This window comes from Protopterus annectens, chromosome 12.part0 (genome assembly GCF_019279795.1).
Source record: "Protopterus annectens isolate FY-2018-M chromosome 12.part0, PAN1.0, whole genome shotgun sequence".
Taxonomy (NCBI): Eukaryota; Metazoa; Chordata; order Ceratodontiformes; family Protopteridae; genus Protopterus; species Protopterus annectens.
The window spans coordinates 102818647-102837637 of NC_056746.1; the positions used below are offsets into that span (position 1 = coordinate 102818647).

Below are 18991 nucleotides of genomic sequence, written 5' to 3' on the forward strand. Positions count from 1 at the left end.
AAATAGCAAAAATAATCATTACCACAATATAAAAGAAAATACAAAAGCAGTGAATTGTAAAGCACAGTCTTTAAATTTATTTTGACTTGGGGAGCCACACAGTGGTGTAGTGGGCTAAAGCCCTGATTATAGCCCAAATAACCTGGGTTTGATTAGAGGCTTGGGAATCTGAGGTGTGGCAGGCGAATGATGAAAGATTATCCTGGGATGGAAGGCATGTGTCTGGACACTCTTTGAATTAGATCCATGGTGGAAGCTGGGGACACATAAGGGATATTGTCCTATGTGGGAATATGCAGAGAACATTGCATAGTCACTGTGCCATGCATCCTCTGCCTTTTAGACTTTCCAGGAGTGTGCAGGGGAAATGGAGAGTTAGTGCATAAGTATAAATACCCATGGCAGCAATATGCTGTTGCACTAGGACCCCTTGACCTCCTCACTGACTGCAAGCATGGGTGAGAGTAAGTTCATGGACATACAGGAGAGCTTGGCAGATCCAATGGATGACAAAAAGGTACTGCTGGCAGCTGACTGTCAACTGCAGGAAAAAATACAACAGAATGATGATGATGATGATAATAACAACAATAATAATAATAATAACAATAATAATAACAATAAATAATAACAATAATAATAATAACAAAAATAATAACAATAATAATAATAATAATAATAATAATAATATTATTATTATGGGTGGTGCAGTGGTGCAGCGGTTAACACTGTTGTCACACAGCAAGAGGTTATCCAGTTCGATTCGCGGCTGGAGTGCCTTCTGTGCGGAGTTTGCATGTTCTCCCTGCATTTGCGTGGGTTTCCTCCGGGTACTCCAGTTTCCTCCCACATTCTAAAGACATGCTTCTGGAGCATTTCTCCCCGGGCCTCCGCTGAAAACAGGATCTGTGGAACCTAGTCGGACTTTCCTGGTCAACAAATGTTAAATAAATAAATAAATAATACTAACAATAATAATAACAATAATAATAATAATAATAATAACAATAACATTAATGACTTGGGGGAAAATGTTGGTAATTCCTCAGTGCAAGACAGGGTTGCTAGTACATGCAAATTATAGAAGAGTAGTATACTTAAAGAAAACAAGCCAGTATCTGATGTAAAAACATTGGGACCACTACACTGTTGTGGCAACTCAAAGTCTCTGTTCAGAAGCAGTAGTGGGAAATAGGATAAGGAACATTTTTGTACTGGTGTTCTGAAAATAAGATCGCTCTGAAGTACATGCATTGAAAAATGATGACTGCATTTTGTGTTTTAAATGAATGTCTAAACATTGTGTGAAATGCTAATGGCTTACAAGCTAATGTGTTGGTGGTCTGGTGTTTCTGAAACATTTATATGCACCGATGCACAAATATAAACAAAGTAATATTCCAACATTTTTATGTTTTCCTAGTGGCTGTACAAGAAAAATAATCTTGTTGTAGGTATACTACTAAGACAAGTCTACTGTGAAAGTTTTATTACACTTAAGCAAACTGTATGTTGAGGGAACCCATGAAAATAGAGATGTTTGCTCTAGAAAAATAAATTAAAAACAAGATGGTAGCTTTGCAATGTGTAGAGTAGAACCTTAACCTGCTGATAATTTGGAGTATGGTGTGTTGTAACAGTGACAACAGTACTGCTTACATGAAACTGATACTATTTCTTGCATTTCTGAATTGTCCTTTCCTTAAAACAAATGAAAATCCCTCTCTGCAAGATAATTGGCAAATGCTTTCTGAAGAAGATAGGGCCATAGGATCTGAATGGAGAGAGGATAAGTCAGCGAGCAAAGGAGAGTAGTGTTGTGTGAAGAAGATAGAGCCATAGGATCTGAATGGAGAGAGGATAAGTCAGCGAGCAAAGGAGAGTAGTGTTGTGTGAAGAAGATAGAGCCATAGGATCTGAATGGAGAGAGGATAAGTCAGCATGTAAAGGGGTCCGAATGGAGAGATGATAAGTCAGCAAGCAAAGGGGAGTAGTGTTGTGTGAATTGAATTCATCCTCAAGTCTGGGTGAGTACCTTCACAAGGTGGACTAATTTCACCAAGATGACACTGATATATAGATTGCATTTTATATAGTATATATCATGGACAGAAGTAGGTTAAAAAAAAAGATAGCTAGGCGCACAAGACCCAGGATAAAAAAGTGCCTAATCCTGGTAGGCGCACTGGTGCCAGGACTGGAAAAAATGATAGTGTAGAATCCTCAAGACATGGAAACATACCTACACTGGGGCTAGGCCAGGCCCAGGGGGAGGATGGTCCCCTGTTGTAGAAGGAAGTAGCAGTCCACAAAAATCGCAAAACCTGATAGGCCAAAAAAGAGCCATAAAGACGATAGAGCGGATACTGAGGATAAGAAAGAAATTCTGTATTGTTACTATTATGTAAGAAGCCCAGAAATTCCAGACAAAAGATAGACAGAAAGATTAAGAGAGATACTAGAGGAAATAAAAATACTTCCACAAGAAAAACTGTCAGAAGCTTCAAATAAAAATTTGTGTTCACTGATACAACAGATTTATGAGCAGAAGCTAAGGATAATTAGAAATCCTTCTTTACATATGTCAGGACATAAAGAAGTAACACCCAGCATTGCTCTGAACCTATTCAAAGTGGCACCACCTACTCTAATCCAGTAGCTATCACACATGTATATTAGCTAATAAATTCAGTGCAAATTTCACCCCCAAGACAGCTGTACAAAACTCACATATTCCAAAGGATCTGAAAACCTCATCAGAAAAGAACACTTGCTAAAGCTACTTTACAAAAATATAATAATAAAAAATAAAAAACAAAACATCCTCCATGGAGCTTAATAACATACCTGAATGCCTGATGAACAACACTGAACATTTGCTGGTGGGTCCTCTTCCACAGCTATTCAACGTGAGGATCTCAGAAACTACAGACCCTCTAGCTTGACAGGCCTCATCTGCAAGGCCAGGAAATGGGTCATAACTGACCTTATAAACTGTGATATTAAAGTCTCACAAGACTTGAACCCAGCAGTTTGGTTTGGTTAGGGATAGAGCCTGTCTAATGAACTTGGTAAATTTCTTTGAGATGGTAACATAATTAAGCTAAATGTGCTCCAGACTGATCTTATTTATTTAGGCGAAGAGCAAATTTACTGAGGGACAGAATCCACAGAGTCAGGGTGGCAGGTGTGTCCTCAATGAGCATGAAGGTAAGTAGAGTCCCTCATGGAACCATATTAGGACCTCTGCTCTTTGGCAAATATGTTTTTGATCTCCAAAAAAAAAAAAAACAGGGATCTTTGTCTAACCAACTTTGCAGATGATTGTAAAGTGGGTGTTGTTCTCCAATCCCCTTTTGACATGCAGAAGCTACAGCTTAACTTAACACTTGTCTTGTTAATAGCTGGCGTACAGAAAATGGGCTAAAACTAAATGCTAAAAAGACCAATATTGTCACATTTGGCAATTAACTGCTGAACCCAGCTTACAATGTAGACAACACCCACTCTAAAATGAAGCTATAGCTAGAGACCATAGAATGGGCATAGATAATTACCTCTCCTTTGCAAAAGTGATTAGAAAATCCTTCTTTGTGGTGCAGCTGATCAAAGAGAGCAAATCATCTAGTTCTGAAGAAATCCTTACTCCTCTGTATTCTGTACTAATAGGGCCCATCATAGAATATAATTCCCCTTTGTGTATGTATCTTGTTAGATATATTAAACAGTTGGAGAGACCCCAGAGGTCCCTAATGAAAAAGACCATGGTCCTAAAAAAATGAGCTACCAGGAGGGACTGGAGGCTCTGTTCCTGTCTTCAGTGTCCTATAAACTAACTAAGGGCAATCTGCACCTTGATTTTCAGGCCGTTGGGGATGCAGCAGTGAAAGGCCTCTTTTGTCTCCACAAAGCAAATAGTCCATTAAATATTAGGACCAAAGATCAGATCCTCCTTCAGCAAACAAACAAATCATGGGGGATAGACAGATTTATCACATAACTACCATTTCTCTGGAATAAGCTTGCTGTCTAACTCAAGAAGTGTAGCACACTATCTTCCTTTAAAACGGAGTTAGGCAATTGGATAGGTATTCACAAATTCACCTCTGGCATAACTGGCCTATTGCTCCTTGAAAAAGTGAGGCAGGTGGACCAGTCACATTCCATTTTCTGCGGTTTTCAGATTCTGTGATTCGATGATTCTGTGAAACCTTATCTGAGAGTGTTGTGCGACTTTAGAGGTCGTAAGAAATGTGGAATAGATGAAGCTGAAGAGCAGAACTTGGGTTTTAAATGTGAGACTGTAAAAATGCCATTGTGGCCTGTGGGCACTGGCTCTGTATAATCAATATGTGGAAACACATGGTTTCTGGAAATTAAAATAAAAGGAAAGAGTCTTAAAATAAGTTGCTGGCTGACTGAACAGCAAATGCTGTAAACTCTATGTAACGGTGATACATGATAGCATATTAAAAGTGCTAAACCAATAGACATCACAAGCCAGAAGGAAAAAGATCCCATAATTAGAAAAGTCATTCCTGAGAGTTCATTAAAGTGCCTAATGCAAACCGTTTATCTCACACTAGAAAGGCCCTTCCAAAGTGACACTCCCATCTGCGATTCAGGAACATGCCAGTTACAACAAAGTAAGATCTCATTATTGGCTAATTTGCATGTTTCCTGAATTGCTGTTATCTTTTCAATGCACAACTGATGACTGATCTGCACGTAGTGATAGCAACCTGCTGCTTGTGTAGGCAGTGGAATATCCCCTATAGTCACTCTCTCGCACACATGACACAGTCCCTGAACTTGTCCTTACCCTCCCATGATTCCCTCCACCCCCAATAATACTTTAGTGACTTTACAGCATGTATGTATTAGGACCTGGTATCTAGTGCATCTCCCCACTCCTGATCCCTGTTATACTGTTGCGCTGTTGGTGCCATTGCAGCACTTTGTAGAATCATCCTGGGGAGGGGGGCTAGTAATTTACCCCACCCCTATTACCTTATGAAGCATGTGCTTTTACAGCACTTATTCCTGATGTACAGTGGTTCCTCTCATGTCCCCCATCCCCATAGTAATGCTGGTTCCAATACAGCTAATGTTGGTGCCAGTATAACACTGTACCCCCCCCCAGTCCGCATAGTAATGTTGGTGCCAGTATGGCACTTTGTGCCTTCTTCCTGGTACCCAGTGGGTCCCCCACCGCCAATCCCCATTTTGATGTTGGTGACATTATGGCACTTTTAAGTAAGTCCTGTTGTCTAATGGTTCCTCCCACCATGTTCACATTTGATTGTTGAATACTGACATTTGCTGACATTGCTAGTGCGATGTTGTGGGGGTGGTTATGCTGAACTACACAGCCAAGTGCTTTCTTGAATCTCTCAGCATATGGATGGCTTCCTAGAATTCGCTGAAGGAAGAGAACACATGGATAATTAACATATGCCTCTTTCCCCAGAATGCCTGATTAGCATTCTGCATGACCGCTGAGCCAGCCCTTCACTGTGCTGCACAACTTCATGTTGGAGGACTGTGCAGCATCATGTAAGGGCGCTTGCTGAATACCAGAAAGCTACTGTTATGTGTGCACATTGCTGTAGCTTTATGAATTCAGCCCATTGTATAAACTGCAAAATGAGCAAAGGGAGCTGGTGCTGAAACCTGAAAGGCAAAAGAGAAGTCAGTTTTAGATGCAAGAAATTACAGGGAACACAGAACAAGTCTTACACAGAAAGACTGAAAGCCCTGTCACTGTATTCTGTCTCCTACAGGTTGCTAAGGCGTGACCTCTGCCTGGCTTACAGGGCAGTCTCTGACCCGGCCCTGATGGAAATGCTAGCTTCGTAAATCAAACTGCACGAGTGTCACTCACTCCAGGAATCTTAACCTAGCCTCTGACATGAACAGGTCATGCTGGAGAGATAGATGCATCTCCCAGAGACTGCCACTTCTCTGAAACAAGCTTCCAATTCACATAAAGCAGAGCTCTTCCCTGACCCTCTTCAAATACAACCTAGATCAATGGATGGGTGACCGCAAATTCCCTGCTGGGCAGAGGAAGTTATTATTAACTACCATGCATCCTTACCTGTGTGAACTTCACTCACCTAACCACCGACAGTTGGGGCATCTCGGGATAAATGTGGCTAGACTTTAAGGGCTATAGGGCCATTAGCCTAGTAACTTTCCGTGAACCTATGAACCATAAAAAAGAACAATTGTGACAAGATCTGCAAATGTTTAACAACAGTCTGCTTGTAAGAGTAAAGTGCCAGAATGGGTAAGTTGAGAGTGAGTTACTAAAAGCACATGTCCAAAACATTGAGAACCACGTCAAAAACTGTACAAAAACTCTTGTTCACAATGATGAAGGGATCCAGCTTGTACAGAATAAACAGTTTGTACTTAAAGGTGAGTAACTGAAAAAGTTTATATTTAAAGAATTACAGAGATGCAGTAACGGTGACATACATGCACTTAATTAATGCATGTAGGAGCTTGAATAAAAATGCAAACAGAATGAAAGCCTTGTTAGTAACTTGCAGATGTAAAAGAGAAAGTTGTATTGCAATATGGATTAACACTGTGGTGGTTTTGTCAAGCTAACACTAGACTGAAAATAAAATGGAAAATAAATCTTAGGAGGACGTGTACAGTAAATTAAAATAGAATTTGTTATCCTTTGCTTCTCATGTCAAACTGATATCAGCAATTCATACTATTTTATCAGACCAATATAAGGTAAATAATTCTTTCAAGTAGAATGAACACACTCACATTAAACATCTGGAGCAGAGCTGAGTAACTCAGAAGGTAGCAAATACATTTAGGGTATGAAATCATACAAAAAAAAAAAACTGAACGGAATCATATTGAAGGACAGATTAGTGTGCCTGATCTGATCATAGAACAGGCAGTTACAGAATCTGAAACTTCAGAAACAATCTTCAGGTCAAACTAGGAGTCCACAGAGTGCGCAAGGTGTACTTAATATTGAATATAGTTTAGCCATGGAGTGTAATCAAGAGACTCTCCAACTGTGTCTGATGTAAGTTCTTAGACCTATATAAGACCTATAGGTCCTATACCTATAGGTAACAGTGTCAGAACTGTGGTTACCTTGCCCTTCTGCATAATGAAAAGGAGAGGCTTTATTTAAAAGAAAGCTCAGTAGGTAAGCCACTGGATGAGATGCAGCTCATGGAACCAAATGAGGAACATTACCAACCTGCCTGATGCAGTGGAAATGGAAAACAGAGTCAAGTATGCAGCTGCGTTGAAAGTCTTGTGTTGTAGTACAGAAATGCCACACAAAATTTTGAAATGAACAATAAAAATGAACTGTTGAGCCCTAAGCTGGAAAAGAAAGACCTAGACAATGGAAACATTGATGAAGAATTAGTTCCAGCACAAGATCCAGAGAGGCTTCAGGCAGTAGAAGTTAGCAATACATAAAAAGCTATACCCGTTGGGACAAAAATGACTACATCTGCCAGATTAGTGTGCCATGCAGCATGTCCCCATCAGCTTCTTTATAGTTAGAACCTCACCCACAGTCCCACTGGCCTTCATTGTGTGTGTGTGTATATATATATATATATATATATATATATATATATATATATATATATATATATATATATTTATATACCATACCAACTTATGAAGCATTTATTACAGACTCCCAGAAGTGCATGCATGGATAGCAGCACACATGGCAGGCACCTGACTCTGCCAGTAAACAAAAAATGAAGAAATTGCCCCACCAGGCTATAACATTATCAGATTAGACAGAGCCAACAAAAAAGCTGGTGGTGTCAATATTTTCTACAAAATCACACTGCATCTCTCCCTTTTCCTCCACATCCTGCCAGCTTTCTCAAACTCAGAAATTCTATTAACCATGCTAAAATGTAAACACTCACAAGACAATCGCAGTCTTGGGTATATACTTATCCCCAGGTAGCAGTATTAAAACACTGGAATATATTACCTGCTGAACCTTCTCAAAAATCCCTCATAAAACCATAATATTGGGTGATGTTAATATAGCTTAGCAAACCATACACTCTGAAAATCTTTAACAAAATTATACATCAGTACAACTTTATTCAACTTATAACCATGCCAACTAAATATAACAAAGCCACAGTCAGGCAATCAACCCTCAATGAGATCCTAACACCCTGTCCAAATAAAATATCATCGCACAGAATTATGTCAGAGAGCCTACGTGGTCACTTACCAGTCTACACCAAAAGTGTTCGATAGATTAGACAGGAAGACAAGAAGGATGATTTATGCTCGCCAAATTATTTATACAAATCAGTGTATACCAAGGTTATATATTCCCCTTTTCGAAGGAGAGATGGGCCTCCTTGAAAGTGGTTACATGTATAGCTCTGCAATCGTGGGACTACACTCATATCTGCTGACCTCACAAGACCCAAATGTAGTGAAAGTTTTTAAACATGACGAGAATAAATCTAAGATGACTTCTCTGCTTAATTTAGCAGAAGCATATCTGTGTGAAGCAGGAATGGAAATCAAACCTGAAGTAGATAAAAATCAGGCAGCGACTGAATGTGCCAAAACAAAAGAAAGAATAAAAGGTGAAGGATCAGATGAGAAGGCAAGAATATGGAAAATGCATAAATATAGTTGCAAGTATAGAAAACTTCTGGAAGAACCTCGTGTGGATCAGGATTGAATGCAGGAATGGTTAAGGACAGGTGAATTCAAACCAAGAGATGAAAGGTTAATATTGACAGCCCAAGATAGTGGGTTACATACATGTTGGTTTACAAAGTCCATTGAACATGTGGAAGAAACAGACAAATGTAGGTTTTGTAAAACAGAATTGGAAACAGTTACACACCTCATTGCTGGTTGTGACATACTAATGGCAGAAGGACTGTATACTGAAAGGCATAATAATATGGCAAGACTGTTGCATTAGGGATTGTGCAAACATTATGGTATTGAAGTGGCTAAAAAACACTAGAAACATGAGCCATAAAGCATCATAAAAATGATGAAGTCTACATCAGATGAGATCACCCATTACCAACAGTTCAAAAGACAGATGCTAGAAAACCAGATGTAGTGGTCCATGAAAAGAAGACAAAAGCAGCATTGATCATTGAAATCACCACACCCAGTGACTACAGTGTCTTGTGTACGAGACACACAAAATCATAAAATATCAGGCTATGCAGGCAGAAACGAGAGCAATGTGGAAGAAAGATACCCAGACAGTTCCAATAGTAGTAGGAGCAATGGGTCTTATAAAAAAGAATCTACAGTCTTATTGAGATATGTTACTACTACATGTAACCCCATAAGAATTGCAGAAGGAGTCATTACTAAGCACATTGCGGTGCTGCCAAGAGCACTTCTGACTGACGTCAAGGATTAAAACAATACTAATTTCATGAACTTTAATCGTAATTTGACTTAGGAATGGGGTACGAAGAAGCGTAGTAAAACAACGTATAACCAAAGATAAGCCATATAGACAATGAAGAAGCATAACAAAACAACGTATAACCAAAGATAAGCCATATAGACAATGAAGAAGCGTAATAAAACAACGTATAACCAAAGATAATCCATATAGACAACGAAGAATCGTAATAATACAACGTATAACCAAAGATAAGCCATATAGATGACGAAGAAGCATAATAAAACGTATAACCAAAGATAAGCCATATAGACAACTAAGAAGCAAAATAAAACAACGTATAACCAAAGATAAGCCATATAGACAACAAAGAAGCATAATAAAACAATGTATAACCAAAGATAAGCCATATAGACAATGAAGAAGCATAATAAAACAAAGTATAACCAAAGATAAGCCATATAGACAATGAAGAAGCGTAATAAAACAACGTATAAACAAAGATAAGCTATATAGAGAACTAAGAAGCATAATAAAACAACGTATAACCAAAGATAAGCCATATAGACAACTAAGAAGCATAATAAAACAACGTATAACCATAAGATAAGCCATATAGACAACGAAGAAATGTAATAAAACAACGTATAACCAAAGATAAGCCATATAGACAATGAAGAAGCATAATAAAACAACGTATAACCAAAGATAAGCCATATAGACAACGAAGAAGCGTAATAAAACAAAGTATAACCAAAGATAAGCCATATAGACAACGAAGAAGCGTAATAAAACAACGTATAAACAAAGATAAGCCATATAGACAACTAAGAAGCATAATAAAACAACGTATAACCAAAGATAAGCCATATAGACAACTAAGAATCATAGTAAAACAACGTATAACCAAAGATAAGCCATATAGACAACGAAGAAGCATAATAAAACAACATATAACCAAAGATAAGCCATATAGACAACTAAGAAGCATAATAAAACAATGTATAACCACAGATAAGCCATATAGACAACGAAGAAGCATAATAAAACAACGTATAACCAAAGATAAGCCATATAGACAACGAAGAAGCATAATAAAACAAAGTATAACCAAAGATAAGCCATATAGACAACAAAGAAGCATAATAAAACAACGTATAACCAAAGATAAGCCATATAGACAACGAAGAAGCATAATAAAACAACGTATAACCAAAGATAAGCCATATAGACAATGAAGAAGCATAATAAAACAACGTATAACCAAGGATAAGCCATATAGACAACGAAGAAGCATAATAAAACAACTTATAACCAAAGATAAGCCATATAGACAACGAAGAAGCATAATAAAACAACGTATAACCAAAGGTAAGCACACCTACTACTCAACCAATCTAAGAATCGAAAATTGTTCTAGGCGTCAATCAATAAGCTGTTAAATTAGGGACAAACTTCACAGCCAACACCTGAAACACAGAAACAAAATGATACTTTAGCCAACAAATTCAATACTCACTTTATAAAGAAAGTGCAGTCATTAACCAACCAGGTGACTAATCAAGCCCTTGTGATCCCTACTCAGTCAAATAACCTCCTTCAGCATTTCTCCTTTCAACCATTTCTCACAAATACCATCAAAAAATACCTTAAAATATGAAAGTCTACTACAACTATCCCTGACAAATCTACCTGGTGAATATCTTAAAATAACAGCTGAGGTTATTGCATATCCAGTTTCAATTCTGATAAATTGATCCACATCTGAAAATAAAGTCCCCTTGCTATAGAAAAAAAATCACTCATTATTCCACTGCACAAGGGTGTAATCAGTACAGCTCTTGCAAACTAGAAGCCAGTTGCCATTGTATCTCCCCTGTCAAAAATATTAGAAAAATGTGTACATACTCAGCTCTTCAGCTCCTGGGGTGGCACCCATGTCCCTACTAACCAGCTTCTGTTTTCAACCCACTATGGCTTCCGCCTCATCACAGCACAACTACTGCTTTGCTGAATTTTGTTAATACTGTCAAACATGCATAGAAATACTGGAAGCCTAGTCTCCAGTATCTTCCTAGACTTATCAAAAGCTTTTGATACTGCGTCCCACCAGAAACTCTTACATAAACTCTCATCTCTAGGGCACACCAGCTCTTTACTGCACCGGTTCCGTGGCTACCTCTGAAACAGACATCAAGCAGTGAAATGAGAAAAATGATTTTTCCACCTTCTTGACAGTAAGCATTTTTGTCTCACAAGGACTATACTAGGCCCCACACTTTTCAACGTATTTGTCAATGACGTATACACTGCTACAAAAAAATGCTTCCCAGTTCAATACGCTGATGATTCGATCCTAATCTGCTCTGCCAAATCACTATCTAATCTCCAAGACCTTACACAACAGTCCTTCTAATTGATTGAAATATGGATAAACAATTCACAACTACTTCTAAACCGTAAAAAGAAAAAAATAAATAAATTACTTCTTTTCACCGCAAAACATCACCATTCACTATCATCTCTGCAAACATCCCCATGATAGAACAAGTAAACCACACAAAATTACTAACTGTCATCATAGATGACCAGTTGAACTTCAACCACCATGTATCACACATGGTTTAAAAAAAACATCAAAAAACTAGGTACAGTACAGAGTAAAGACCTTACCTCAGTGACATAGCAAGAGGATGTATAGCCTGTACTTTCTTACTGCTCTTTCTCTTTGGTAACCTCCCAGTCTTCACAAACGTTCACCTCTCACAACTGTGCAAACCTGAGCAAGGTTGTAATAAAATAGACAAATTTACAATAAACCATAACAATGGAACACACCACGGCCTAGCTTTCAGAGCATTAAATTGATTAGAACTACCACATCATCCAGCTCTTTCTCAGCTAAATACAATACACAAACTTCTCTATAAACCAGAAAATTGTCCATCCCTTTTACAACTTAATACAGCACTGCTCCCTCAATAGAATTGTACAATCTAGAGAAAAATCACTGTAATCAAATCATCTAATACTGCAGGTGACTCTCTATATTCAAGTAGTGTAGCTAAACTATGGAACCACATCCCACAATCACAGAAATCCATGCAGAATGCAGACTCGTTTAAAACACAACTGCAACTTCACCTATCAGATCAGTGGATCTGCTCTTGTACATCTTCAGGGTAAATGCTGCTGTCATCTTTAGCTTACCATATCATCAAACCCTTTATCTTTATTCAGAATCCTGTGCTCCACAACCAGTTTTACTGGTATTTCCCAGACATATACATAGTTTTGTGACACTGCTCATCCCCACCATTGTACTTCCAGTGTAACCTTATGATAGCCATATATAATTATCTCTGCTTTAATATCCCACTTCGTAAGTGCAATATTGAATTTCTATGCTCTTATCACATGATCTGTTAGCTATTTGACAAACCCACTAATGAACCTCTTCCAATGCTTAATCTTCAACACCTACTAATGCATGCATGTCTTTTATATTGTAATAGTTGCCTTTATTTCATTTAAATGTAATCTAATTCAGAAATTAATGTGCAACTGTTAATGTATACTGCTTAATGTGTGTTCATGTATATTTCTGAATACCTTTTTAAAAATGTTTGTAATATGTTGTAACTTTTCTCCCCCGGCCTCATCTTTAAAGGGGCTTCTGACTAAACCCAGTTTGACAAACACGGTAAACAAAATCAAACTAAATAAATCAAATATACAGTATCTTAATAAAATGTGACTAGTTGTTTCAGAACATTATGACAATGTGGGAAATGATAATATCAAACAAGACCGAATACAGCCGTAAAATAACCAGGGTCTGCAACACAGCAGATGTGGATAGAAGAAAAAAGCATGGAAGAGAGTGCTATATCTAGCTGAATAATAAGCAACTTATTTAGGTAGCCGCCTAGATTAATGGCTAATCAGTAATTATTTTTCTGAAGACTTGATCACTGGGAATATTGGTGAAACACGGTTCCCCCAGCATGACATTACAATGAGAACTGTTCAGAAAGGCTGCTTCTCGATTAAATGGGGTAAGTGTGGGGCTTAATTTCATACATCAGGCTGCTTTATGGGACCAAAAGGACAGGGTTACATATTAATTCCGTTGTACGTTGATGTTCTCATTATAGAGCTTAGTTCTCACAAGAACTTTGACTCGGACATCTACACCTCTGATGGCTGGGTTATGCTAATCTCACGGATAGCAACTTACTCATTTCACACAATAGCTGTACTAATTACTGCCTGGAAAAAAATTGGACCGTAAGTACCCATTAAGAATAGGTCAGTAACCGAAACACATCAGAAGACCGTGAAGGCAAGGATGATTCACATCACCTGCTACTGTGATGAGCTCCTCTCCCAACTCTAGTTTTGCCTTTGAAAAGCCTCGCACACAATATGAGGCAATGACCTGGAACAGTACCTTTTCTCTAGTTTATATACTGTAAGGGTGAGCTGATAAGGCTGACAAACCAAATAAAAAAAGATGATATGCCACGGTATCTCCATATATTCTAAATCATTTGTTTCCTTCTTCTACAGGAAGACAGGGCTACTGGGCCTTCATAGTATTGCTACAATGTATTCTCACTCTTTCAGGTTTAAATTTCCCTCTCTTGTATAACCAAGTGCTTTTTCTGCAAAGAATATGTTATGTCTGACTTTGTGATACATTTTAGTAGATTTATTTCTTACCATGATCTGAACATTACACATTTTAGATATTATTTGCTTCTTTCAGTGACTTAGAGAAACTTGAAAACTGGAAAGTAAATGGATAGAATTTTGAATTTGGCAGCAGTTGTTATGTTAAGACTAATCAAGTGATCTCTGCAAGTGATGCACTGAAAAAAAAAACACATATAGATTAGAATCTAATACATGATGTTAAAATGTATGTTATAAGCTTTGACAAACAGCTTGAAATGTTATTTCTCTTTTAGACACACAACAGGGGAAAAAGAATGAAGGAAGGTGCTCACATCAATAGGTCTCTGCTGGCTTTGGGGAACTGTATTAATGCTCTGAGTGAGAAAGGAGGTGGTCGTGCCCAGTACGTTAACTACCGAGACAGCAAACTCACACGACTCCTCAAGGTAAGAAGTAGAAGAACTACAGAAATTATGCACGGAGTTTAAATAGTAGTCATTGTAAATAACAAAGGCAACATTTACATTACAGCTAGTAGTTGTAGGAGTGTTCTGCATTATTTTTCACAATGTGCCACCTTGATAGGGAGAGTGTGCAGGTCAGACAGGCCTTAAGATTGCATTAATATACGATACTGTGTCGGTGTACATGAGACTGTAAGCAGTTAGCCTTAAGATCACATTAATATACGATGATGTGTCTCTGTGCATGAGACTGTGCACAGTAAGCCTTAAGATCACATTAATACACGATAGTGTGTCCCTGTGCATGAGACTGTGCACAGTTAGCCTTAAGATCACATTAATATATGATAGTGTGTTGCTGTGTGTGAGACTGTGCACAGTAAGCCGATCACATTAATACGACAGTGTGTCAGGTACGACATGAGACTGTGACCAGTTAGCCTTGAGATCACATTTATATGATGGGGTGTGTTCTGTGCATGAAGACTGTGAGAGTTAGCCTTAAGATCACATTATTAATACGTGTGTCGCTGTGCATGCATGGAGAGTGCACATTATATAGGATCACATTGATATATGATAGTGTGTCTCTGTGCATGAGACTGTGCACAGTAAGCCTTAAGATCACATTAATATATGATAGTGTGTTGGTGTGCATGAGACTGTGCACAGTAAGCCTTAAGATCACACTAATGTAAGATAGTATGTTGCTGTGCATGAGACTGTGCACAGTAAGCCTTAAGATCACATTAATATACGATAGTGTGTTGCTGTGCATGAGACTGTGCACAGTAAGCCTTAAGATCACTTTAATATACGATAGTGTGTCACTGTGCATGAGACTGTGCACAGTAAGACTTAAGATCACATTAATACATGATAGTTTGTCGCTGTGCATGAGACTGTGCACAGTAAGCCTTAAGATTACATTAATACACGATAGTGTGTCTCTGTGCATGAGACTGTGCACAGTTAGCCTTAAGATCACATTAATATATGACAGTGTGTTGCTGTGTGTGAGACTGTGCACAGTAAGCCTTAAGATCACATAAATATATGATAGTGTGTTGCTGGGTATGAGACTGTGAGCAGTAAGCCTTAAGATCACATTAATATACGATAGTGTGCCTCTGTGCATGAGACTGTGCACAGTAAACATTAAGATCACATTAATACACGACAGTGTGTCGGTGTACATGAGACTGTGACCAGTTAGCCTTGAGATCACATTAGTATATGATGGTGTGTCTCTGTGCATGAGACTGTACAGAGTTAGCCTTGAGGTCACATTAATATACGATAGTGTGTCTTTGTGGATGAGACTGTGCACAGTTAGCCTTAAGATCACATTAATATATGATAGTGTGTTGCTGTGCGTGAGACTGTGCACAGTAAGCCTTAAGATCACATTAATATACAATAGTGTGTTGCTGTGCATGAGACTGTGCATAGTAAGCCTTAAGATCACTTTAATATATGATAGTGTGTCACTGTGCATGAGACTGTGCACAGTAAGCCTTAAGATCACATTAATACATGATAGTGTGTTGTTGGGCATGAGACTGTGCACCGTAAACCTTAAGATCACATTAATACACAATAGTGTATTGCTGTGCATGAGGCTGTGCACAGTAAGCCTTAAGATCACATTAATGTACGATAGTGTGTTGCTGGGCATGAGACTGTGAGCAGTAAGCCTTAAGATCACATTAATATATGATAGTGTGTCTCTGTGCATGAGACTGTGCCCAGTAAGCCTTAAGATCACATTAATATACGATGGTGTGTCTCTGTGCATGAGACTGTGCACATTAAGCCTTAGGATCACATTAATATATGATAATGTGTCTCTGTGCATGAGACTGTGCACAGTAAGCCTTAAGATCACAATAATATACGATAGTGTGATGCTGGGCATGTGACTGTGCACAGTAAGCCTTAGGATTACATTAATGTACGATAGCGTGTTGCTGGGCATGAGACTGTGCACAGTAAGCCATTGCTGTGCGTGTGACTGTGCACAATAATCCTTAAGATCACATTAATATACGCTAGTGTGTTGGTGTGCATGAGACTGTGCACAGTAAGCCTTAAGATCACATTAAAATATGATAGTGTGTCAGTGTGCATGAGACTGTGCACAGTACGCCTTAAGATCACATTAATATACGATAGTGCGTTGCTGTACATGAGTCTGTGCACAGTAAGCCTTAGGATCACATTAATGTAAGATAATGTGTTGCTATGCTTGAGACTGTGTACAATAATAAAGTGCATGAGACTGTGCACAGTAAGCCTTAAGATCACATAAATACGTGATAGTGTGTCGCTGTCCATGAGACTGTACACAGTAAACCTTAAGATCACATTAATACATGATAGTGTGTTGGTGTGCATGAGACTGTGAGCAGTAAGCCTTAAGATCACATTATTACACGATAGTGTGTCTCTGTGCATGAGACTGTGAGCAGTTAGCCTTAAGATCACATTAATATATGATAGTGTGTTGGAGTGCATGAGACTGTGCACATTAAGCCTTAGGATCACATTAATATAAAATAGTGTGTTGCTGTGCATGAGACTGTGCACAGTAAGCCTTAAGATCACATTAATACACGATAGTGTGTTGCTGTGCATGAGACTGTGAGCAGTTAGCCTTAAGATCACATTAGTATACGATGGTGTGTCTCTGTGCATGAGACTGTGCACGGTAAGCCTTAAGATCACATTAATATACGATAGTGTGTTGCTGTGCATGAGACTGTGCACAGTAAGCTTTAAGATCAAATTAATATACAATAGTGTGTCGGTGTGCATCAGACTGTGAGCAGTAAGCCTTAAGATCACATTAATACACGATAGTGTGTCGCTGTGCATCAGACTGTGAGCAGTTAGCCTTAAGATCACATTAATATACGATAATGTGTTGCTGTGCATGAGACTGTGCAGAGTAAGCCTTAAGATCACATCAATATAGAATAGTGTGTCGGTGTGCATGCGACTGTGCACAGTAAGCATTAAGATCACATTAATATACAATGGTGTGTCTCTGTGCATGAGACTGTGCACATTAAGCCTTAGGATCACATTAATATGCGATAGTGTGTCTCTGTGCATGAGACTGTGCACAGTGAGCCTTAAGATCACATTAATATATGATAGTGTGTCTCTGTGCATGAGACTGTGCACAGTGAGCCTTAAGATCACATTAATATATGATAGTGTGTTGCTGTGCATGAGACTGTGCAGAGTGAGCCTTAAGATCACATTAATATATGATAGTGTGTTGCTGTGCATGAGACTGTGCAGAGTAAGCCCTAAGATCACATTAATACAAGATAGTGTGTCGCTGTGCATGAGACTGTGAGCAGTTAGCCTTAAGATCACATTAATATACGATGGTGTGTCTCTGTGTATTAGACTGTGAACAGTAAGCCTTAAGATCACATTAATATATAATGGTGTGTCTCTGTGCATGAGACTGTGCACAGTAAGCATTAAGATCACATTAATATCACATTAATAAGACTGTGCACAGTAAGCCTCACATTAATACAAGATAGTGTCGCCAGCATGTATGAGACTGTGCACAGCCTTAAGAAGACACACATAATACAAGATAGTGTGTCTGTGTGTATGAGGCTGCAGTAAGCCTTGTAATCACATTAATATATAATATTGTGTGTGTATCTGTGCATGAGACTTTAAGATCACATTAATATACGATAGTGTGTCACTGTGCATGAGACTTTGAGCAGTTAGCCTTAAGATCACATTAATATATGATAGTGTGTTGCTTTGCATGAGACAGTGTCCAGTAAGCCTTAAGATCACATTAATACACGATAGTCTGTCGCTGTGCATGAGACTGTGCACAGTAAGCCTTAAGATCACATTAATACACGATAGTGTGTCACTGTGCATGAGACTTTGAGCAGTTAGCCTTAAGATCACATTAATATACGATAGTGTGCCGCTGTGCTTGAGTCTGTGCACAGTAAGCTATAGGATCACATTAATATACGATAGTGTGTTGCTGTGTGTGAGACTGTGCACAGTAAGCCTTAGCATCACATTAATATATGATAGTGCATCGCTGTGCATGAGACTGTGCACAGTAAGCCTTAAGATCACAATAATGTATGATAGTGTTTTGCTATGCATGAGACTGTGCACAGTAAGACTCTACATGAACTATGAGTATGATGTTGCATGTCGTTTTAAACATTTGTGATCCAATAGGCCATGCTATGAAATGCTGTAGGTACTGTGCATCTCTTTTCACACAGAATGGACAACAAGGTATGACCATCCCTAGATTTAGTGGCTAAAGATAACATTTTCTTAAACCTGTGTCCCATTGTTCATTTGCTGTAAAAATGTGATTGCAAAACTGTAGGGGTAATGGGCAACAGGTGTGTATTGTTCT

The 18991-nt window shown here is 38.4% G+C and overlaps 1 protein-coding gene across 1 annotated transcript in view; it reads left to right on the forward strand.

Moving 5' to 3' along the window:
• Positions 1 to 18991, forward strand: part of LOC122816138 (kinesin-like protein KIF19) — a 937234-nt gene that overhangs the window by 638867 nt on the left and 279376 nt on the right. Inside the window, exon 9 of the mRNA XM_044088894.1 lies at positions 14392 to 14544. Coding sequence (XP_043944829.1) covers positions 14392 to 14544 — 153 coding nt within the window. The remainder of the gene's footprint in view (positions 1 to 14391; positions 14545 to 18991) is intronic.